At 50.4% G+C, this 22,851-nt stretch overlaps 9 protein-coding genes across 9 annotated transcripts; 4 read left to right on the top strand and 5 right to left on the bottom strand.

The window, feature by feature from the left end:
• Positions 1-287: 287 nt before the first annotated feature.
• Positions 288-815, top strand: PSV08DRAFT_353142 (uncharacterized protein; the record flags this gene model as incomplete). Its single annotated transcript, XM_014217311.1, has 1 exon — positions 288-815. The coding sequence occupies one exon, from the start codon at positions 288-290 to the stop codon at positions 813-815; it is 528 nt and encodes a 175-aa protein (XP_014072786.1).
• Positions 816-827: 12 nt separating this feature from the next.
• On the top strand, positions 828-1,886 carry PSV08DRAFT_182690 (uncharacterized protein; the record flags this gene model as incomplete). The annotated part of the gene is made up of 2 exons (XM_014217312.1): positions 828-1,140; positions 1,213-1,886. 2 exons carry the CDS (start codon positions 828-830, stop codon positions 1,884-1,886), a joined length of 987 nt encoding a protein of 328 aa, XP_014072787.1.
• Positions 1,887-4,835: 2,949 nt separating this feature from the next.
• Positions 4,836-8,235, top strand: PSV08DRAFT_410754 (Dynamin family-domain-containing protein; the record flags this gene model as incomplete). The annotated part of the gene is made up of 4 exons (XM_014217313.1): positions 4,836-5,591; positions 5,647-6,926; positions 7,364-7,806; positions 7,867-8,235. 4 exons carry the CDS (start codon positions 4,836-4,838, stop codon positions 8,199-8,201), a joined length of 2,814 nt encoding a protein of 937 aa, XP_014072788.1. The 3' UTR covers positions 8,202-8,235.
• A 325-nt stretch (positions 8,236-8,560) lies between these two features.
• Positions 8,561-9,083, bottom strand: PSV08DRAFT_392931 (uncharacterized protein; the record flags this gene model as incomplete). The annotated part of the gene is made up of 2 exons (XM_014217314.2): positions 8,561-8,808; positions 8,883-9,083. The coding sequence occupies 2 exons, from the start codon at positions 9,081-9,083 to the stop codon at positions 8,611-8,613; spliced, it is 399 nt and encodes a 132-aa protein (XP_014072789.1). The 3' UTR covers positions 8,561-8,610.
• Positions 9,084-9,711: 628 nt separating this feature from the next.
• On the bottom strand, positions 9,712-12,900 carry PSV08DRAFT_410753 (homoisocitrate dehydrogenase). The gene is made up of 4 exons (XM_066093868.1): positions 12,581-12,900; positions 11,930-12,527; positions 11,096-11,127; positions 9,712-10,960 (listed from the first exon to the last, which is right to left on the bottom strand). Exons 1-4 carry the CDS (start codon positions 12,735-12,737, stop codon positions 9,912-9,914), a joined length of 1,836 nt encoding a protein of 611 aa, XP_065948968.1. The 5' UTR covers positions 12,738-12,900; the 3' UTR covers positions 9,712-9,911.
• A 193-nt stretch (positions 12,901-13,093) lies between these two features.
• PSV08DRAFT_226080 (uncharacterized protein) lies at positions 13,094-14,749 on the bottom strand. The gene is made up of 2 exons (XM_014217316.2): positions 13,325-14,749; positions 13,094-13,271 (listed from the first exon to the last, which is right to left on the bottom strand). Exons 1-2 carry the CDS (start codon positions 14,709-14,711, stop codon positions 13,150-13,152), a joined length of 1,509 nt encoding a protein of 502 aa, XP_014072791.2. The 5' UTR covers positions 14,712-14,749; the 3' UTR covers positions 13,094-13,149.
• Positions 14,750-15,837: 1,088 nt separating this feature from the next.
• Positions 15,838-17,919, bottom strand: PSV08DRAFT_182979 (uncharacterized protein; the record flags this gene model as incomplete). Its single annotated transcript, XM_066091894.1, has 1 exon — positions 15,838-17,919. The coding sequence occupies one exon, from the start codon at positions 17,917-17,919 to the stop codon at positions 15,838-15,840; it is 2,082 nt and encodes a 693-aa protein (XP_065948967.1).
• A 1,225-nt stretch (positions 17,920-19,144) lies between these two features.
• On the top strand, positions 19,145-20,149 carry PSV08DRAFT_410751 (uncharacterized protein; the record flags this gene model as incomplete). The annotated part of the gene is made up of 3 exons (XM_014217300.2): positions 19,145-19,173; positions 19,260-19,530; positions 19,579-20,149. 3 exons carry the CDS (start codon positions 19,145-19,147, stop codon positions 19,963-19,965), a joined length of 687 nt encoding a protein of 228 aa, XP_014072775.1. The 3' UTR covers positions 19,966-20,149.
• A 103-nt stretch (positions 20,150-20,252) lies between these two features.
• On the bottom strand, positions 20,253-22,622 carry PSV08DRAFT_372292 (uncharacterized protein; the record flags this gene model as incomplete). Its single annotated transcript, XM_014217318.1, has 2 exons — positions 20,253-21,298; positions 21,590-22,622. 2 exons carry the CDS (start codon positions 22,620-22,622, stop codon positions 20,253-20,255), a joined length of 2,079 nt encoding a protein of 692 aa, XP_014072793.1.
• Between the last annotated feature and the right edge of the window lie 229 nt (positions 22,623-22,851).

The raw sequence follows: 22,851 nt of genomic DNA, 5'->3' as shown, positions 1-22,851 counted from the left end.
TGAATCATTTTGGACTGGACAGCGACGTCAGCAAACATCACCGTTCACTTTGTACAGTACCTTATTCCCCGCTTTGCACCTTCGAAGCAGCATATCAGGCCAATTGTGTTCGAAGATAGCGCACCCAACACCCTTGAACTCCTGCCGATACTCATATCCTTTTCACATCGAAATTCACATTCACGGAGTAGAGGGTAGCAGATTTCAGCGTCGGACGCATTACGCACGATCGCCCACGATCAGAACCCTCTTCAAGGCCTGTTTTTGGGAGCAGAATTATCGTGGCAATGTCGTTGGCAGAACCCACATCGGGTGCCTCCCCTCTGGGATCGTCGGGCTCTATATCTAGCCTTGATCTGGCAAGAGAAGAATCATCGGGCGACGAAAGAAAATCCCCTCATTTCCCCCCACCAGACAAGGACACATTCCCTACCGAGCAAGCATTTTTAGACAGTCTGATTCCCGTACCTTTGGAGACTGTTGAGCATGACGATAGAGAATGCATATTCTGCCAAACGCGTTATGGGGAGACCCCAGATTCAGGATCGGGCACCCCAGAGATGCCAGTCAGATTACGATGCACTCATGTCTTTGGCGAACAATGCGCACGTAGACATTTCGGCCAACGCTTAATTATCGACTTCTCTCTTCGTCCACTAGAACTCCGCCCGAGGACCAGAGGCAACGTCCTGATCTCGAAGCTAGATCGCTACGCTGGAGCGATGAATCAATACCTAGGCGACTTCAACCTCTTCAAAGGTCTCCTTGATAATCTCTATGATACCAGTCGCTTAAATCAGTTTTTTGGACCATAGTGGGGTCCCATCATGGATCAATTACGCGAATACATTGGCGTGGGAGATTGCGACAAGGTTACAATAATGGAAAACGCTGTGTTGGTGCACTGGCAATCACCTGTACCGGACACGGATCCGAACCTCATTGTGGGCGAATACATTCTACGGCTTTCCTCTCTTGGGCGTTTTCCGCCATTTTTCCTTGTTTCGTCTGCAGCAACAGACTTTGCAACGTCACAACATGCCAGTGAATCGGCGGCTGGCAGTGAGGGCACAAATGACAACGTGGCTTCTCATGCATCAACGATGCTTCTTGGAGGTTCTGATGAATTGAAAGAACAGGGTAAGCATTTTCACGTTCAGGATTAGCTCTGGCTGGAGTATCTTCGCACGCACCACGATTGACTTGAGGCAGCAAAGCAGAAACGCTTAAAGGAACGATTTCCTGTGCTGGTCGCCAATGAGTTGGCCAGGATCTACGCAGAATTTCGGCAAAGCCGTAGTGCGACGGCACCTGACGGGGTGGATGCACCAGGTTGCAAAGGTCCTTACCTACGCCCGGTCAACATCAAAGTGCACAAGAACGCGCCTTCACAGTCAGTGTACGAGGTGGAGCAACTCGACGATGAAATGTTGGATTTTCACTTGATGGATGACGACATGGACAATGACGACATGGAAGATGAAGTCAGAATCAGTTACCTGGTCCCATTCATCTGCCGCACAAATTGCCGCGATGCATGCTGCAAATATGATGACGATGAGATTGATGAGATTGAGAGGCTGGTTGATGCTCCGCCGCCATCCCTTCTATGGTGGAAGGACGAAGAGAATCACCCAACTACTTGCCCTTTTTGCCGCAAGGTCTTGTTTCTCAAGGGAGGCGATACCCGCGTCACACGTATACCAGATTCACAAACTGCCAATGATGGTACTGATGATAGCGACCATGCGTCTGCTGATCGCGAAGATGGCCATTCCATCCAAAGCCATGATGACCGTAGTTCACACTCTCGCAATGAGTATCTGAATTCCAGTGACGAACACCGAAATTCCGATTCTAGTGGAGAGTCAGATCCCTCGCTTTGACCCTTTTTCCTCCTCAGGATTTTCTCTCTCTTCGTACAAACACTACACATTGTTTTGGTTGGGGTATCTCCGTGTTTTCAGTACGTTGGCATGGGGTATTGTACATCGGCTATCGGGTTTCCGGTTTGTTGTGCTCTTAAAAATCAAACGGTCAGCGTTATTCCTCCGCCGGCAGAACACGAGTTATGGAAGTAGTAATTTCACCATGCAAGTTAACGAAGAAGCGTGTCCATATGGTGAACTGGTACATGTTTGAGACGGCATGCGGCGCCTGGTCCCCTTGATGATGTCCAAGAATTGATAGAAGAAAACAAAGGCCGGTGTATTGCTTCTGCCGGCTGTAAAGACAACAAGACGTCCAAAACTCTTTCGTGTACCTTTCGCACTCATTACATCTTGCTGCCCCGCTACCTATCCCTCATTGCCCCGTTCCGCTCTGCAGCGCCAATACATTTGCCAGCGCCCACTCTCACCCCTATTCCATCATGCACAACTCCCATGTGCACTCTGATGTCTCTCTTGAGCTCTCTTATCTCTTCCCTCCATTCTTTCATTTTTCCTTCAAGCAATTCCACTTGCGCGCTGAAGACGCGATACATGAGGAAGAAGAATAAAGCGTTGAAGGCGGCGCATACCAGGTTTTCTTTCAAGGTGCTCATTGGTGTTTCGGAATTGGCTATTCCCAAGTCCCAAATGAGGTGGATGAGGGTGCTCGGGTGAGCTGATTCTGCGGATATTGGTAGGGCGATGGAACACTGGAGGGGCCGTCTTTGAACGATGAGCCGATGGTTGTGGAGACTGGAACACTCAGTGCAGTGATGTTGCTAACAGAAGTTCCCTAGGATTTTGAAATTTTCTATCAACCTCTGCTGTGATCCATGGCAGCTTATGTACCCTCTGCTGCCGTGAATCGGGAAACCTGCGGTTACAAATACCCGCAGCAGCGATAATTGCCTCATGCAAACGACAAGTCACAATGCGCAATTGGGTAGAGTTATTTGATCATACCGCAAGACGAGTATCGAGCTTTGTAGAGAAGGGGGATGTTTTGTTTTAACGGTCAAGTATTCCATTACCTAAGCGATTCCCTAGACGAGTAACTGCGTGAAAAGGGGGAAAATGCCGCAACGCAGAAACAAGACTGGTGATGATCAGGCCACCGAACAAAGGCGTATGGTTGCTTGCTGAGTATGGGGTTGATGCAGAAGGAAATACGAGGGTTGATCTTACGCCTGAAAGTTCTAATGTGTGCTTGAGATGGTGGTACTACTATGCCAAGAAATCGACAATGAAGTCCAATCGGGACAAGGCTTACTAGGATACTCCACGGCTGTGGACTATTCAGGACTTTGATTCTCCACAAGATTGACTTCCCAGTCTCATTTCGCATAGTGTTGTTTCCCGTTTTCTGTCACGCCAAGAGGCAACTAGGAATCTGTGGCAGCAGTTGTATGACATTGGCGTACACGTCATGTATGGTGATCGGCGGATAATTGCTTCTTCTGTTCCGTCTTGCCCAAAACGTACACACGAACCTTGCAGCCACGTGGGTGTTGCATGGCCTTCTTTTTCGAGATATGGGGGCTGGTTTGTGTACAAGATTAAATCCCTTGGTGACTGGCGACGGCACAACTACTCCGAGGGATTAATGTACTCCTGTCTTTATCACATACTGCATACCATGAAACATGGCAAGGCTTGCAGATTACTTGCTATCAGATTTCGGCCCCAATCAGGGGGCTCTTTCCCCCACGCATGCGCTTCTTATCCAGCGCAAATACGTAAAACGTGGCTAGTATCACACAAGGATTCTCATCCTAGCCTTGCAGTTAGATAGTCGCGTGTGAAGTCTCGGTGTCATCTAGTTTTGCAGTCTCCTTAGCCGGGCATACTGCCTATCCCGTGGCTCGCTTCGATGCCATCATGGCCTGAGCGGCACCTGGCAGCCCCCAATGCCACCCACCTCCACATTGAAACGAAACATGCCAGGCAACCGCAACATGTCTCCGTCTCCGTCGCATGGCTTCTCCATCCTTCTCCACTGCGGCCCGTCTCTCGTGCTGCGTGCCGTAGTGAGACGAGGGGCCCAATCTTTCTCCGCTAAGTCCACCAGCACCACTCCCGGGCTACTTAGTGTCGCAAGATTCCAGATCCTTTAAGCATCCAGCCGGAATCCCGGCAAATAGTACGGACGCAATACTAGGCCAAAATGAAGATGCACACGACTGAGAATAGATAATCGAAGGACTCCTACATACATACTCAGCGGAAGAAACTCCCCGCTTCGAGCATTTGCCATCATCCCTACTGATCCCACGGACTTGAGCGAAAATAATTCCATCTTCCCCCATGTGTTTATTTGCAACAACGAACCGTCGGTACTCAGCAATGAGAAACATCCTCTAAGACACGGATCGTGTGCACTGTTCACCCACCCTTCACCAGCATTCTCCAAAACAAGACCGCCAAAACACTAGCGAGAACACCACACAGACATGCAATGACTATTCCACACACCACATTGGTGGCATGGAAAGGCATGGGGTGCTTGGCAATGCAATTGCAAATTACTTCTGTCTCATATGCCTGCGAATACGCCATGGATTCTCTGGTAGCAGGGTTCTTTGACTGTGCCACAATCGTGCAGAACTTCAATACAAGTGTGTCAGGTAAGTGTTGGTACCTAGAGAGAACATGATAAAAGTGACCGCAGGGCTCCATAAATCTCGCCATATCTTCAGAACGATCATTGTTGCATGATCCAACACATTGCCCAATCACCATATTGTGCATGTTAAGGTGGGTGTGCACACCCGTATTTCCATTTGGTGCCCAGGTTCTAACGCTAAGAAGCAGACTGTAGAGCATCAAGACGTCATGGCTTCGCCTAGCGTTGCGTCAAAGACCAAAGCTTCGTCGGGGGCAGAGGATGCGTCTTTGCATCCTTCTATGTTCGTTTTTCGCTCTGGAACTACATTTCCCGGCGCGCTAATCGCAGAGAATTTCCTCCATTCTCGCGAATCTACAAAATCTCTTTTCGAAGCCGACGTTCCAATTCCGTCAGTTGAGTGTGAGGACTCTGTTCTGAGCAGCCGCGAAGTCAGTCCAAGCCCCTCGAATCCAACACGATGGAACACCCCGCAAAGCCACTCAACGGTGGACACTGTTTGGGAGCAGATGAAGGCTCTACAAAGCTTGAGAGTGACCTCCACGCTGCCTGCAGACCAGTATTCCCGTTTACAAACGCCAAATCCTTCATTTCAGACTTCATTCTACACGCCAACACGAGACAACGATCTGGCAGCTGGTGATGTGGTGGAAAGCTTGGGCGCCCTTCATCTTCAATCTCGGCAGTCTACCCCCATGCCATCCATCGCACCCTCAATGTATAGCCCATCCCCATCTTCTAAAAGGATATACCAAGTCGAATGCGAAGAGCCACCCAGTAACCCCTTTTATCACTATGAGTTCCAAAAAGCACTCTCGGGAGTTATGTCATGTATCTCCAATATGAACAAGGTCTTGTCTAGTACTAGTATACATCAGGAAGTTGGGTCAGCTGTCCACAGCCTCCAGCAACAAGCCATGAATCTGGGGCGTCAGGAGCTTCCCTCGTCGCGCATTGTTGGTATGATTGGTGATTCTGCAGTAGGAAAGAGCAGCCTCATCAACTCACTACTCGATAAGCCGAACCTAGCAAATTCGGTGAGCAAGATCGTACCAACTTTTGAAACAAGATTGCTAACACGGAATTGTGCAGAGTGGTAATGGTACTGCTTGTACATGTACAGTCACAGAATACGTGTATCACGACAGTGATGAGTATAAGATCCAGGTCCAGTACTTCGACCGAGATGAGCTGGAGCATCAATTTAAAGATCTCCTGAGCGCGTACCGAAACACAGAGGACCCTCATGATAGCCTGGAATCAGGGCAGCAGAACAAAGAAGACCTGCAGGAGAACAAGGAAGCTTTAGTACAGAAGGCCAATCTCGCGAGACAAACTTTTGAAGCCATTTTCACGAGTTATCTCAAAGAAGATCCCGAAGCCCTCTCACGCGAAGGATTCAGTCCTACTATCGAGAAGATGATGCTTTGGGTCCGAGAACTGCTTCCAGAATCCAAACACGAGGAATCCTTTGCTACGCTCCAAGAGTGCGCTGATCGGCTGATCATTTTGACTTCAGGGGCCGGTAATTCGTTCCCGAGTTCACAATCTGGTATGCGGTGGCCCTTGATCAAGAGTATGAAAGTATTCTTGAGAGCAGTCATACTGAGCAAAGGACTCACCTTAGCGGATGTTCCCGGTCTTCGCGACAGCAACCCTGTGCGTTCACGGATTACGGAGCGATACATTCGACAATGCGACCAGATCTTCGCTGTTCTACCTATCCAACGCGCTGCTGACGACAAAAGCCTCGATAACATTTTCAAACTAGCACAAGATGCAAACCTCTCTAAAGTCGACATAGTATGCACGAAGTCCGAAGACGTGGATACTAAAAATGCCGCGTCTCAATGGTCAGAACACAGGGATGAACTTGGAGCGCTTCAAAGTGAGATCGACAGCATACAGGTCAAAGTCAAAAAGATAGCAGAAGCTTTGGCTGAAAAAGAGGAGCTCGCTCCCGATTTCGAGAGTCTCACTTTGAGTGAAGGGTACCAAGCGTTATTAATTGAACAACGTATGTTGGAGAGATACAGGAAGGGCAAAGAGCACGAGTTGCCCCACCGGCTCATTCAGATCCGCAATGCTTCAGTCACTGCTAAACTCCACTACAAATACCGGGAGCTTGAAAAGGAAAAACGCCCCAAGGTATTCTGTGTGAGCAACAACCTGTACGAGAACAATCGTACCGAGACTGGCCCAGTGCATCTTGCCGCGATCCACGTCAGCGGCATTCCAGATCTCCGACGACATTGCATTGGTATCATTGCAGAGAGCCATTACCGAATTTCTCGGCAGCTAATCGATCATGAACTCCCAGCATTCCTTGGCTCGGTGGAGCTATGGATGAATTCCGGAGGCAGCAATGCTACGTTGGAACAACAGAGAATTCGCGAAATTCTGCCCAGGATTGATGGATACTTGCTCAAGGTACGAAACTACTTGACTGTCACATGCTGATAGCCGCATGGCGCATCAACGCAGCCAATCTTCTCGCTTAGCTGTTTCGAGGCAAGATAAAGATTGCGCTGACTTTTTCACGTAGTTTGAGGACGAGGAAATCTTCACAAAGGGCATGTCGTGTATCTTGCTACAGAAGTTCAAAGAGACGATAGAAGATAGTATGAGTACGTTCCGACGCGATTTATTCTACATCTGCTCTCTTCATTAACGTTTTCTCAAGTTTCCTCGGCTGCAGAGTGGTCCAAATATGCCGAAGAGGCCAGCAAATTATGGAGTGGGGTATGTATTTCGTCTCCGGGGATGGATGATACTTGACGGAATATCTGCTGACCAAGTACTAGTGGAGTGCTCCTACGTACTCTGCATTCTGTCGCAATGAAGGGGACCATTTTACACCAGCAGTTGACTACCATAATTGGAACGAAGAAGCGATTGCTTTGTTGCAAAAAGACATGAAATGTGTTTGGAAGGATTTTGTTAAGACTCTGGAAGAGGAGCTATGGAAGCTAAGCAACGACATAAAAAGACTGTTTGAGGATATATATATCTTGGCATTGCCTCAACAACAAAACAGGGAGTCTTGGGTTCAAAGCCGCACTTCTGCAATCCGGGGGCTCCGCAAGACCCTGAGGCATCGCCGGGACATTGTACTCGATGGTGTGGAGAAGAGCCAGGAAAGGTTCTGGACAGAGATGGCCACACTCAAAGTGAATACTCTTGGCTCTTTAAAAACGGCGTTCGTAGGAGAGTGCATGAAGGAGACGTATTACGAAGCCAACAGTAAACATGGTAAGTGCAAATTTTATCAACAGAATCTTTTTGTAGTACAGCCCTGATGTGTAGCTCTAGGCAAGGGGTGCACAGCCAAAAAACGGGCGTTAATCACTGGACGATTCGGCTCCGAGGCGTTGTTCGTGGACATGCGAAAAGCATGCAGGGCTGATTTTGCACGTCTCGCAGGGGAACTGCAGGATAGCATGCAAAATGTGCTATCAGACCAGATTACTCAGATTGAAAGGGGTCTGAAGGTGTTGCGAGAGAGCAATGCAGTGCTGGGCAGTGAACACGATCCAGATTTCAGGGACAAGGTACAAAACGCAATGGAAGATATGGAGGGGAAGGTTGCCGAGGCTCAGAGGCTCATTCGCCAGGTAGAAGCGGAGATGAACGTGCGGGCGCCTTGAATATCGTGTTTTGTCACTACAATAGCCATTGCTTGCAATTGCCGCTTAGCTACGTATTCACTTCATCATTCATGGAAGAGCATCTGATAGAGTAACGTGGTGTCAATATTGGAAATGAGAAACAGAATTTGTACTGTCGTGGAGTGTTGTGCACCTCCATCTGCGCGTGTGTTCGATGCATAAAAGGATTGTATTGTTCAAGTCTGAAAGGTCTTCAGACTTGAAAATAGGTTATGTATCTAATGGTTGTTGTTTTTTCTTATATCCTCGCCTGAATACCATTCGGGCCTTTCCACCAGCATTACGCCCTGCTTACTCGACCACAGTACATGTGTGTTAAACAATCAAATCCAACTACCATGCATCCGACCTATTCCCATCTCAAATTTACACAAGATAGATAACAATTCTACGATGTCAGATCCCCAATAGTTTGGGGGACACCTTGGCAAGGCCCAGTAGGGGTGACTCCGGGAATATTGCATTGGCTGAATGTGACGAAATTGTTGTAGGTCGCAAACCAGATGGACTGGCAAGATTGGAACGTGTAATTAATCTCGGGTACGTACACGCTGTTCGGGCCGTTGCTGATAATGCAGCATGAGGTCTATGATTAAGGGGATGAATCTGTTAGCTTTTGCTTTTGAGGTGGATATTAGTTATGAGGAGATGAAGACTTACGGGACCACCGCTGTATACGCAGCAGTAACTACTGCCAGCCTCGCCATAGATGCCAGGCCATTGTGGGCAGCTGCCGGAAGGAACGGCTGGAGCTGCGGCTGCGGCTGCGGCTGCGGCTTGAACTACAGGACTGTCGGATGCAGGGGCGGCAAAGATGCTGGCGGCGCCGGCCAGGACAAGAACGATAGTGGAGGCGTACATTATGGATATCTTGAGAAAACTGTGGACTGAGCAAGTGACCAGAGATTACAATAAGGCGAAGAGAACGTGGAGTGAGATATGCTGTTCAGTATGAGGATGAATTAATGCCGGAGAAAGATGAGTCCTTATAAGTTTGTGTCTCTCGAAACGCATAAACTACAACATACGTTGTACTATACCGAGCATTAACAGCATTCCAAGAAAGGAAGGACATTGCGATTAGTTTCTTAAAGTTTTAGCAACAATTTTTCGAAATGAACATGTAATCTCCGTTGAAGTACCGCACACTACCGGCGTTTGTAAGTAAGCTTACAGGGATATCCTTGATGGGAATCACAGCAAGTCCACATGGACCAATCTATGTAGTTGGGTTTAGTAGGATTTTCAAGGAACACAGAGTGATTATTTCCCCATGTCCAGAGCTTAGTTGTATTGATTGTGCTCTCTAATAGTGTATCTGTAATCGTAATCGTAATGGCTTTGCTTGTAGGATTGATGAAGTTGTCAGCAACGGGCATGCAGTTGGAAACGAGTTAGAAGAACTACAGAAACACTCGAGCTATAACAGGGATATCACTATAAATATCGGTAGCGTTAGTAAACCCCAAGGATAATTCTGCGGGCAAGTGTAAGAAAATCACCAGAAGGGGTCGCATGGCCCGTTGCTAACGTGCCCCCTGTTCCCGAAGCTTCCGGACCAATTAATTTATAAACTATAATTAACCGAACTTGTAAGCTAAGCGGCCCAATCAAGCTTTCACTTAACCAATAAGGGGTTGCACCAAACCAGAACATGGTGCGCTAAGCTGTTAGCCAAAAATCATAGGTTTACAGCCTCTTGCAGATATCCTCAATAATCTCATCCGTCTTTGCCTTGCCGCCCATGTCTGGACTCAAGAGCTTACCCTCCTCAAGATTTGCATCGACAGCAGAGTAAATCTTGGCGGCGGCCTCTTCCTCACCAATGAACTCGAGCATGAGCGCAGTAGATCGGATGGTAGCAATTGGGTTGGCAATGCCCTGGCCCTCAATGTCGGGGGCAGAGCCATGGCAGGGCTCACCGATGACAAAGTCCTTACCAACGTTGGCAGAGGGAACAAGACCGAGGGAGCCGACCAAGGCGGCAGCACCGTCGGACAAAATGTCACCGTAGAGGTTGGGTGCGACAATGACGTCGTAGTCTTGGGGTTGACGGAATAGCTTGTAGACCATGGAGTCGACAATCTGCTCCTCAACGCCAACCATTTGGTACTTTGCATCTTGCAGAGCGCGGCGCGAGGTCTCGCGGAAAAGGCCGTCTGTCTGAGACAGAACGTTGGATTTGTGGGTGATTGTGACGAGCGGGCGGGAGTGGATGGAGTTGCCACCAGCATCGCGGACACGCTGCCTTCGCAGGGCAATGTCGCCGGCCATGGCGGCAATGTTGAACGAGGCTGTCTCGGAGATGCGCTTGATAGCCTCAGCAATTTTGGAGCCGTCAGGGGCAGTGTATGTCTTCTCCTCCTTGACATAAAGGTCCTCGGTGTTCTCGCGCACAATGACCAGGTCTACGTCGCGCAGACCTCCCCGAACGCTCTTGACGGGACGCACGTTGGCGTAAAGCTTCATCTTCTTCCTCAGCGCCACAATGGGGCTTGAGTAGCCCTTGGTCTGGACCGTGGGCGAGCTGACGGCGCCAAAGAGGGCGCCATCGCAGTCGGACTTGAGCGCCTCGACCGTCTTGTCGGGCAGAGCAGCGCCCGTTTTCTGGAATGTCTCCCAGCCCGCCTCGTGGTGCGAGAAGGAAAACTTGAGGCCCAGAGATGAGGGCAGGGCCTCGAGAATGCGACGGCCGGCGGGGATGACTTCGCGGCCAATGCCGTCACCGGGAATGAGGCCTGTGGAGGTTTGTGAGCGAGTGAGGAAGCAATTGGTGTTGCTGTAGACAATGTTGTGGGGGAGAAGAAGCACCAATTGGCTTCTGCAAGCCAGGCTCAATGTTTTTTTCGGGGTGCTCTATGGGAACTTCTTACCAATCCTCAGCGTGCGTGCGGCCATTGTGAAGCTGTGACACAAAAGCAGTCGATGTTATGCGGCTGGAAATTTTTGGGGTTGCAGTTGCAGTCCGCCGAACTTCGGAGCCCCGGGTTTATCCGTGCTCTCCGCGGCATGCGCACTGCAACAGGACTTGTGTGGTCGAGGAGGTGAGAAGATCAACCTGGGACACAGAAGATGGCCTACTGTGACAATACGCCAAAGAATTACCGATTTCAATCACTCGTCACTTTGTGGATTTTTTAAGGCGGTGCCCTTGACCCGGCTGTTGATTGGACAGCGGGTACACCCAGCGACGCTCGTACCCCGTGGGGGAAGGGCCAGTCTCATTCGCTGTAGTAGTAACACGAGTAATACCACATACAAAACACCGCCCTTGGCAATTCCATCCCAACCCAAACCAGTCATAGCCGTGTATATCTATCATACATTCCCATCCCATAACGCCGCGCTGATGCATACCCCCCAAGACACGCTGCGCATCATGCATGACTGCGTCATGTCCTAGTCCAGCTCATCGTCTTTGCTGGCTTTTCCCGTCTCCTTCTCTCCCTCTTCACCATGGACTTGTGCAAACCTTTGCTCCGCATCCTCGACGCCCTCCTTCTTGGCCTGCTCCGTGGGCAGCAGCTCGATGACCACGACAAAGAGCTCCTGGTTGGTTTCGCGGTTCTTGAGCACATACCTAAGTGTGTGCGAACTGATTAGTGAATGGTCGCGTCAGCTCCTCGTTCCGATCCAAACAAACCAGTGACGTGTGATTACGTTCCGGAACAATAAATCCAAATGGCTGTGGGAAAGGAGGCACTTACCGCAACGGTTGTCCGTCCCAATGCCTGATCATGGAAATATTCGGCAATCCGTACCCAATCTTGAGCGCAAACTCGTTGAAATCCAGATACGGGTTGAAAAAGTCGCACTGGTACTCCCTGCCTGCTTCAAAGGTGAAGTCCTTGCGATTTTGCTCACTGAGGAAAAACTTCTGCCGGGCGCCCGCCTTATCAGGTATGCCCTTTTCCTTCCTGACCGTAGCGCCGTCGCCATCTGCGCCCTCTTCGTAGACAACGACCTCGTCCTCTGAGCCGCTCTTGTCTTCGCATTGTTCGTCCTTCTTACTACCAATGCGAAAGACGTTGATGGATGAAAGCAGGGCACCGTACAGATACGGCTCGTCCGCGTATACATCGCCATCCAGGCCGGGGTCAATCCACCACTTGACTATGCCAAACGCCTTGTCAAACAGGGGCGGTAGACGATCGCGAATCGGGTGATCAAAGTCGTTTCCAAACACGAGCTTGTCGCCTGCAATGTCCTGCTTCGGGCTAAAGGAAAACGATATCGAGTACCGGTCGTATGGGTGCTGGGGCGTGGAAAAGTATGGTGACGTCGATGGCGAGCCTTCTGGTAGTCCTTTGAAGTGTGAGTTTAGTCGCTGATGGGCGGGGCATGAGGGGCAAATGTACCGCGATAGTCCTTGATGCGCATGTGCACTTTCGCGTCAATAAGGTCCGACGATATGCTCACTGGCTTCTCGCGATTCACAGGCACAGGCTCATGCTTGGACACATCGTATGTCGGCCCTGCCGTTACGCGCAGCATGTACTGCTCGTGGCTCGTCATGTCGTCTGGTATATTCGTGGATGTGCAAAGACGTTTGTTTGGATTTTTTTTCTTCTGATTCGAGTGCGAAAAGATGGATGACCCGGTGAGTGATGAACAATGACAAAAATGGCGGGTATGGCTGAGAAGGAAAGCTGCGATGGTGAAATGCCGCCCGCGCTTTCGGCGCCGCCCAAATTTTGGTGATGGATGATGACGTTCCAAGGGTGCATGGCCAGGGATCGACGCGCTAGTCCAAATGCGGCATGGGCTCGTCTGCCTCGCAGATCATCACATCCTCCGCACTCCACGGCGCCCAGAACCCGCCAACACCAGACACACTCGGGACACGCCAACACGGTTCGAAGCATGGAAACACCAAAGAAGCGCTAGTATAGAGACTCGCTCAAACCTACACTCCATAGCCCTACCGTTAAACCCTCGTGAATGAATCAATGTCTACTCGCTCATAAAACGACACGTGACCAAACGTCTCCCAGTACTGCGCGATCCGATCATGAGATATCAGAATCAGCTGCGATGCCATGTAGTTATCTGGCCACTAGTTAGCAATCGGCAACAGTCATTTTGCAGTTGCAACAACCTACCATCTCGAAATCCCGTCGCTGCAATATGTCCTACACTCCGCACTATTCGCGCGCCTTGAAAGATTTCCTCGCTGGCCACCCTCAACAGCCCGCTGGGGCCAATGTCAGGCGCAATGAACGTATACTCTCCTCTTGGTATGTTTGGGTCACCCGTTAACTTGACCGCTTCAATCCGGCCTTGGTAGACTGCATCGCCGTCATGTCGTGCGTCACCTTGGCCGCGACTTTCCGACGCCCGTTCGTGGTACGACTGTTGCAGAGTTGCCACACTGTCTTCCAGATCATCGACAGTTTCCATCGGAGCGTCTTCGTCGTCGGAATGCGCTGCGTCGGTAGGTGCAGTAGTCCATGATCCCTCGCTGCTTACACTCTCCTCGCGCTCCGCTGCTAGCAGAGCCCACTCGGCTCGTTCTGGAAGGGGTCTTGGATTATCAGGCTGCATGACGACCAGGAACTCGCAACCATGCCCGGCATAATCGCCGCACCAGATGCCCTGCCATGGCTTTTGTCGAGTCGGAGTGTAGCACTCCTGGGGCAGTGTCGCCCATGTTGAAATGTTCTCGCCAATTCGCATGTTGAATCTTATTGATTGAGTCGCAAACTGCATCCACTTGCGCAACCTAAATGTCGAAGTAGACAGCTGATTGAGTAAACTAGGCTTATGTCCAGATTGCGTGAAGCCAGAAGGCGACTGGTCGTTGCGAGTGCGATGAACACTGGGCACTGTGAGTGGAGGCCATACAGGTGTCGCTTCTGTCGTGATAGTCTCGGGCCAGGGTCTGGTCAGCAGCAGGTGTGAGCGCAGTACTGTGTGTCGGGACAAGTTCATTGGTATCTCCTTCTGCAGTCGGTGACCCATGCGTCCGATTGCTTCTTCATATGCGCTGCTGTTCAGTCGGACTACGGGCACATTCAGATCCAACTGCACTCGAGGACTAAAGGTATGGATAATCGCATCTGGATGCTGGTCCCACGACAGAGACTCGGGTATCCGGCGTTCGGCAACAAGTTCATATGCTTCAATTGCATTGAGTCGATGATCATAGCGCGCTACAATGAGCTTCCCAGTGTGCACGTTGTCCGCGAACCACAATTTGTTCCCAGCAATAAACCAGTAGGGGTGGTGCTCCTTGAACAGTTCCCGCCAGGTCCGATGCGCTGGCTTGGACACAGCAGGCCCTGGAATCTCCGCCTGGACCAGTCGCTGCCAAAGAATGTCCTGGTTTGTGTGCTCTTGCAACGCCCGGCTTACCAGACCTACCGAGAGGAGGTCTGAAAGACACAGGTGACCGAGGATTTGTTGCAAGAGCTCGGCAGGGAGTCTCAGCAATGGGGGTGTCATTGTCTGTGGGACTGAAATCTGGTCCCCGGATATGGGTGAATCCATCAGTCCAGAAAGCGGGAGGTACTGGAGTATGGTACCTCTGTGCTGGCACGATGTGAAGAAGGTGGCAGCGATTGATGAATTGCTATTCAGGCCGAGGTTGGAGGTTAACTACGCACAGGCTACTCCAACACCATGTACCACAGCCCAGAGGGAAGGGCTTCGAGATATTGGTTTTGTTCCGTTTGAGGTATGATGCGAGCAGCTATCTCCAATTGGTGGTAATGCAACGGTACACCCGGTCCGGTACGGAGCTTGGTACACTCCCTCTTGGGAACGCCTGGATATCACCTTCCCACCTTTGCCTAGCTGCGCCAGTGCTAAACAAGATTGGTGCTCCCGGCCGACGAATACAATTGCTATGCAAGATCGAGATGGTCTCGCCAATCTGTAAAAATAACAATTACCTGCTCCTTTGGGCTGCTTACCCTGTGCGGAGCTGATGGCCAGCGTGCGGTATCGGATATCGGATCGTGTGGCACAACGTAGGGGGTGTGACTTGTGATCGGCTTGCGTGTAGTTGGAGTAAGACGGTCAAAACCAGGATAGGCCGGGACGCAGTGCACTGTATACACACAGGGCGAGAAAGGCGGATAAAGAGGTGTACGTGTAGACTAGGGTGTGGAGTGGTGGGTGGGCATGGTGTCCACTGTACATACAATCACGACAGCATGACGCGTTGACGCACAGACTCGCATGGCCCGCTGGCTAGCGTCGCCGCCAACCATGTGGCTTTTTGTGGGGTGAGGCAAACTCGACTTCCCACGTACATGCAACACCAAGTAGCTGCTGTGAATACAGACATGTCCTTCTTCGAGTCCAATCCCATCACCCCACCCATGGGCTGTTCCGCACCAGCCGTGCCTGCTGCTCCTACTGGCTGCAAGAATAACCATGGCAAAGCTAGTCACGCGAGCGGTTCCCCTCCTAGATATCACACATCATGTCCATGCATCGTCGTCACCAGCAAAGATTCAAGAGCAACATGAATAGTATTGAGAGATTACTGCTGCGTCGTAACATTACGTGCGATACCAATGTCGCTGGCTCGACTACACCTCCACCATCCTAGTGACACTAACACATGCTGAGTACAAGAATCGTCCGAGGCACCCTTTTTCTTCCTCCCCTAGAACAAGCCCTCAAACAAATCATTACTGAAGCCATCTCCCGAAACTGGCACAGCAGGATTGAAGATATCCGCCATCTCAGATGCGTCGAAAAGTCCGCCTTGGGAGCCTGCGCTCAGCTCCACAAAACCCAACCCCTCCTCCCCCACAACCGGCGCGGCAAAGCTTGAAAAATCTGCCAGCTCGGAGGCGTCGAACATGCCCATTTGAGGGTCGCCGCCCAGCGCTGCCAAATCAGAGCCGTCCCCTGAAACCGGCACGGCAGGATTGAGGATGTCTGCCAGCTCAGAAGCGTCGAAGAGTCCGCCTTGGGGAGCTCCACTCGCTTGTTTCAAATTGGAACCATTGTTGCCATCTTCGTCCAGTGGCTCGCCAAACAAAGCGACATCCGTACCTTCATCCCCGTGATCTTCGGCCATGTTCTCTCCAGGCGTCAAGATTGGCTCCTCGGCCTTCTGCTGCTCAACCTCCTCATCTTCGGCCTGAAGGGAAACCCGATCTGGCTGCTGACGCCCCTCATACACCTCCGTGGATATAGCAGGGGAAGCTTGTCCACCTCCTTGGCTTCCACTCTCTTCAGCCGCTCCGACAACCTTCTGCGTCGTCTGCGATATCGCTTCTTCTATCTGCCTCTCTTGCTCCTCCCTTTGCCTCACTTGCAGTCGCTCGAGCGCAGATCGAGGCTTTGAACGGGTTTTTTTGGCAGGAGCTTGTCGAGGATCTGACGCACGCTGCGCAGCCGCATTCACTCCTTCCATGCGCGGATCATGCTTCCACTCCAGTGGTGGCATGCAAGCCTTGACGCGAGTCGAGTCTCGATCCCGCATCACCTTGCTGAACCAATTCTCCCACGTCTTGTACCTCTGGTCCAAATCGCCATGCATAAAAGCATGTTCCTCAATCTTGGAACAAACCCTTTCGTATTTGCGCTTGACGGCGCCCTCGAGCTGGCGGAGAGTAAAGCCGTTGCGGCAACAGTCATGGTTGTGGCAAGTGCAATCCTTTTTACCTCCGCATCCCGTGTCCACGTGAAGACACATGTACCTGTCTGGTGTCTTAAGTGGGTATGATGCCAGGTCGCGGGATGGAAGCTGGAAGCGGCCGTCTCGATCTGCCAATCTCGGTTCATCTTCCTCGGGCGATGACTGTCGGCGTTTCTTCTTTGGCAGAGGGATTTGCTTCGCGGCCTCAAAGGCATCGAAGGCGGCTAGCTTCTGCCATATGGGATCTGTTGATTTTCGCGAGCGATCGCCATCAAGGTAGATACGGTCAACAAACTCCTTTTGGGCGAGATATCGCTGGTGTTCCGCCTTAGCTTTCGCCTCTCTTTCCAGTCTCACTGACTCGTCCAATTCTGGTGAAACTCGTTTGGCGGTTCGGCAGTCTTCCCCAGCTTCTGGCCCCGGCGCACGGCGCTTCTGCCCGCGCGATGGTCTTGGAGAGCTGTCTTGCTCATCGTCAATGATAATCGCAGTGTCGTTATCCGCACCCGGCTGCTTTCCTGCTAAGGCAACATGCGTTGAAGAAGAGGCGCTGCTTGCCTGAGGAGCAGATCGAATGTCAACTGCGTGCATCTGTTCTACCACAATGTCTTTGAATCGCTTGGTCTGCTGCTCACGAGTCCCTCTCCGCTTATCTGCAAATTGAGCATACCACTGTGCCTCCTTTTGGGCAATCTCTTGGCTCATTTCTTTGATAAGATCAAAAGCACTAGTATATTCTGGAGAGCCAGGCTCATGACTTTGCATCGTGCGGCCGAATACCCCGAAAGAGACATAAAGCTCGTATCGCTCCGCAGGCGACAAATACCGAACATTCCACAAGTCTTTTGGTGTATATACACCCTTGACATTTTTGGAAATGAGGAAAAGCTGGTTGGGGTCGATCCCAGGCACGATCGATGTCGGATGTTCATTCATCAAGTCCGGGGCTGATTCTTTTAACCAACCTTGGGCATCACCCAACGAAACTTGTGGGGCGAACGAGCAAGGTGGGTGGTAAGGTTGGTATGGAGTGGGTTGTATCGCCCTTCCCGAGTAAGCCGTGTATTGTGTTGTTTGGTGTTGGATAAAGAAGGACATTTTGCCCGGTTCTTGAGCGAAAGGAAGCGACTTGAGTGTAGTCGAGTTTGAAGTGATGATTTTGCCTTGAGTGCGATTGAAGGGAAGCGATGATTGTAGCTTGAGAGGAAATATGGCCGTGTCGGATCGAATGAGGGTATCTCTTCTGCGGTTTCAGTGATGATGGTATTCACTCTGGGTGTTGATGGACGAAAGTTGTGGCTGTGATGGAGTTGTTTTGGTCTGGTATCGAGAAGAGAGCAACGAGCTTCTCATTTTATACTCACTTTCACTACCTGGGAGGCCGTGCAATCATCTTTCACTGCCCACGGTCTTCCACCCGCTCGTTGGATAGGCCATGAATATCGCTTGTAGCGATAGATGTGAGAGTGATCGGATTTGCAAATGCTTTCATCTTCACTGGCTCAAAGTAAGTGCTATGGGCACGCGAACCACGGTTAAGACGAGAAATCCACAAAAACATCTGTTTTGATCATGTGGCTTTGGCGCCACATTGCTGTCGCGAGTAGAACTCTGTCGAACCGGAATAGCAAAAACGTGGACAGAGTGCGTGAATTGGGATTCGTCAGGAACACTGCGTCATCGCTCACATTACACAAAGGTTGACGATACATATGAGAAGCATTTCCATTGCCATCATCTGTCTCTTTCATACAACGTCTTGCTCATGAGACTCCTCATATGCGCATCCCAATTATTCCATGTTACCACCGCCTTGTGCCTCGGAACTACATAGCAGTGTTGCTCTTTCGAGCTTGGATCGTCCGTGTTTTTCCTGCATTCACCCAGACCACTAGAAAAAAAATTTGACCATTCTTGTGAATGAACAATAAATAGCTGTGCAGTGTGTGTAAACCACTGCAAGTAACGTCATGCCTTTGTGGACACATATGGATTGAGCATGTCACGTGACAAGCACTGAGCGCAAAGGGTTAATTGGTAAAAGGCCCTCTCCTGTAAGTCAACGTGACAACACCAAGTTGCATCCCAAAAGAAAACACTTGCCATGTGTCGAGATGCACTCAGGCCGGTCCGTGGCCATGACATTGGTAACCATCAATGTTGTGGGGCCGTCGTGCCTGTGCATACCGCAACCTTAAAGTAGCCTAGCGCGCTGATAATAAGGGTGCGAGTGGGTGCATGATTCACGGACCACTCCACTATTCCCCTCCCACTATTCCCAATAATAACAGCACATCGTGTTTGGGCCCTCTGTGAGCGCGCCATGTTCTGGTCGGATGGTGATAGCGACGGGTCCGTCCTACGTATATTTAGGCTTTGCTATCGTCTGGGTGAGCTGACAACACCAGCTCCAACTTCCGGTGTACCCGCTGCAACAGGGAGTTTTCAAACCAATACGCGCTGCGACAACACCGCCGTGACGCCTCGGGCCACCATCCATGTGATTCCTGCGACTTTGTTGGAGCAACTCGCGCGGACTTGTTCATACATCACGGCCAAACAAGACACGCGGCGGTTTGCCGTGGCTGCAACAATGGGAGAGGGCGTATCTGGGAATGGGAATCACAGGAGTACCTCGATCATCTGGAGGACGAGAATGTTTGCGGGCTCTGTGAGACGCATTTTCAAACTCCGAGCAACCTTGAACATGTGAGCTGAATTGAATCTTGGCCGGATTAACATTGACAGGGTGCGCAGCATGAAATGACACATCTGGAGCGAACAATTGAATGTTATGGCTGCTATAGGAAGTTCCCCACATATCCCGCCATGATTATTCATCTCGAGGCCGCTACGTGCGCTTCCGGAATCAACATACGTGATTTAAACCAGTCCGCTGCCATGTGTTTCCAGTGGAAGGCGTACCTTGAACGGGAATATCGCCAGGAACTACTCGAGCGCGTTGATCTAGAAGCGAAGTATGGACGCGTATACCCATTTCGATGTCCAGGCTGCGAGTTGAGCTTCACAAAGCTATCGGGCCTTTTCCAGCACGTGTACAGTAATGCATGTCGCCAGGATTTGCATGAGGGTAAGATGGCCAAGTTGATCCATTGGCTAGAAAATCGCCATGATTCATCATGACTTTGGTCGAAGGGGCATGTGGCAACAACGCGCAACAAGCTTTTGTATTTCTATCAACGCTTGAATATTCGTTACTTGAGGATGTGAAAATATTCTTAACATATGGCAATACTGCACTTCTTCCATATGCAGACCAAGCAACAAGCTGCTGATGTTTTGGTATCATGAAAATACAAATTTTGGTGAAGTTTGATCTCTTTTGACATATTATCCTCTAGTACACAACTTCCTGACCTTGCGGGTCAAACCACCCACTTCTGAAACAATCTCCTACTCATAATCGCCTTCTATGTGTTTCTTCCAATTTCTATCGTCATCGTTACAAGGTACGCCGCAATCATATCACAGCCCAGCGCCTCAAAGCGACTAATCTTCCAGTCTGTCTTCTCCTTGTCATAAATAGCCTTGGCCTTGAAGAACCGACAATGCACCTGCCCGAGCTGGCTAAACATGACCTTCTCGCCCGGTTGGCGCTGCATCATCGTCCAAGACTGGTTCATCAAGCGCACTAGCTCTCCCCAAGCAACGACTCGAAGAAACGACTCTTGAGACATGGAGAAGAGGGTACGAAACGAGCGATTCCATCCCATGAAGATTTTAACAGCAGGTTGGATCACACCTGCGTTCCAGTTAGGCGTAGCGTCATCGGCATTCCAGCGACTGAACACCTCTTCTGCATTAATCCCGACGTGATCCTTGATCAGAGCGAGCTGCGTAACCGCCAACTCTTCTTCCGACGAGCACTTGAATGCATCACTGCGATGGGGAAACTCGATTGCAATCTCCTCTTTCAAGGGCGTGCGTTGCGTACCGAAGATCGCCATTAGATCTTGCCCGATGCGCTCCGCCAACGTTAGATTAGATTGGAAAACAGACATCAAATTTATACGCGGCTCTTCACAATGCTGAAAAGATTCAGAGACTCCGGGAGTCGAATCAGCGGCATGTAGCAGTTGTTCGTCATGATCAAGGGTCGTAGAAGAGCCCAGATACGAAACCTGTTCGAGGAGTGAGTCTATTAATCCAGAGTTGTAAGTGTAACCAGACATGCAGACCGGTACTTTCTCACCTTTAAAATTCGAGTCGGTCGTCTTTGCCTCCATCTCGGGGACAGTGCCCCGGTCGCGGCCCTCGAGGGCATTCAGCGTTGGTGTGTGTCGTTGGCGCGGCGCATGTGTCGGCAACTCTGCTGCGGGAGTCTCGGCAGGAAGCTCGCCGGTAGTATGGACATTCGATCCCTTGTTTTGATTATCATGACCAGCAGGAACAGCATGCTTATCGCCATGGTAGTAGGTTTCTGGCGATAGTTCTGCAATATCTGTCTGGACTGCTTCTTTGTGACTGTTGTCGCTCAAGTAATTTTCGTAAAAAAATGGTAGCGATTGTGAGCTAGCGTTAGAAAATGGTGTAGATCGCCTCTGGCCTGCATACTTGACATACACTGCGCTGGTGTTAGTTTCATCCTCGTCGGCGATGCTAAAATATCGATCAGTGGTAGGAGTATAAACATCCGCACCATCCTCGCAGTTTTGTGAATTCGGAATACTCTTGCTTGGCTCGATCTTCGAAGAGCTTTGAGAGCTGCTTGTGGATGACTTACTAACTGGTATAGTTCCTAGGCCACTATGCATTGAGCGCATGTCAAAACCACTATCCGCCCGGGTATGATCTGGCTCATGGCTTTTGGAACGACTGTGCATGCCTCTAACGCTTTCAACTCGTTGTCCTTGATGTTGGGTTGTAGATAAATAGCCGGAATCCGAGCCATTCCAAGGAGCGGGTCGGTTTTCGAGTGGAGCAGTTGCTGGTACACAAGGCTCCTCCGATGGAACGAAAAACGACGAACCCAAGGGTGTGCTTGCTGATGAAGAGATACCATCAGGATGTTTCCACAAAGAGGGGCGGGCATGCTGCCAAACTTGGGGAGGCATCTCTGACTCTTGCTGTGTTGCCGCGCCATCTTTGTGCGGCCCAACGAAGCGAGGTGTCAGTGGCTCCGCATTGCCGCGCATTCCCATTTCCGACTTGGGAATCCTCCGAGATGCCTTGCTAGTATGCCCATTCTGGTTTGGACGTTGGTATTGCTGATGAGAATATTTCGACTGGGATTGTGCATTGGGTGAGTAAGGGGGTGGCAAATCTTGATCATAACACTCCCACTTGTCTTGCGACACCGTTATTTCATCTCGATGAAGAAGAAAATATTCTGCACATTGCTCCAATTGCACTGTGTCCTTGGGAATACCATGCTTGTAACAAGTACTTTCGGCACAACGGCACACGAACATCCTTGCAGAATCCGCCCAGTGGAAAGAGCGGATATATACGCCAGCGCTTTCCCACAACTTTTCGCGTTTTAGCTGGTAATCCAAATACTCAGCTACTGTACATGTCTTGTATTTCATGCGTTCCATGTAGAAATTTAAGCTTGCTTCTAGTTCTGGCCATTCTTTGCAAAGACGGAAAGTTTTCTCCCGATGTCGTGCAGGATGGCTACACCGGCAGACTTTTAGCCTGTCCACGCCAACATAATGAAGCCACCAGTCTGGAACAGGCAAACCCGGAAATAAGTGTGGCCAAAGCTCTTCTGTGGTGCGCTGTGTGCGTTTACCATGCGCGAAGAAGAGCTTGTTGTAGCCGCGATTTTCGAAACACATCGTATTGATTGGCTAAGGATAACAAGCTATTGGATATCCTGTGGTTTTAAGGCGTCTATCACTGAGTAAAAATGTATCTCCTCAGAGGGTACTCGAACACTTGGGTGTTGGGCGTGGGAAAGAATCGATCACACGAAATTCTCTTTATGATGGAACAGACCTGATAATCTGTGTCATCACATTGTTGGTACTGCGATAGGACAAAGATAGCAGAACCATTACAATGCGC

Source organism: Bipolaris maydis (assembly GCF_028858645.1).
Source record: "Bipolaris maydis strain C4 unplaced genomic scaffold PSV08scaffold_9, whole genome shotgun sequence".
NCBI lineage: Eukaryota > Fungi > Ascomycota > Dothideomycetes > Pleosporales > Pleosporaceae > Bipolaris > Bipolaris maydis.
Note: the sequence above shows the minus strand (reverse complement) of the source record. Positions and strands in the feature narration are given on the sequence as shown.

Bases quoted from the DNA above. Each gene is read 5' to 3' on its own strand.
- PSV08DRAFT_226080 (XM_014217316.2), bottom strand. From the start codon at position 14,711: ATGGATTCACCCATATCCGGGGACCAGATTTCAGTCCCACAGACAATG. The intron at 13,272-13,324 runs GTAGGTTGTTGC...ACTAGTGGCCAG, and splicing joins AGCGACGGGATTTCGAGATG to ATAACTACATGGCATCGCAG.
- PSV08DRAFT_410753 (XM_066093868.1), bottom strand. From the start codon at position 12,737: ATGACGAGCCACGAGCAGTACATGCTGCGCGTAACGGCAGGGCCGACA. The intron at 12,528-12,580 runs GTACATTTGCCC...CACACTTCAAAG, and splicing joins GCGCATCAAGGACTATCGCG to GACTACCAGAAGGCTCGCCA. The intron at 11,128-11,929 runs GTAAGTGCCTCC...TTTGTGTCACAG, and splicing joins TGGGACGGACAACCGTTGCG to CTTCACAATGGCCGCACGCA.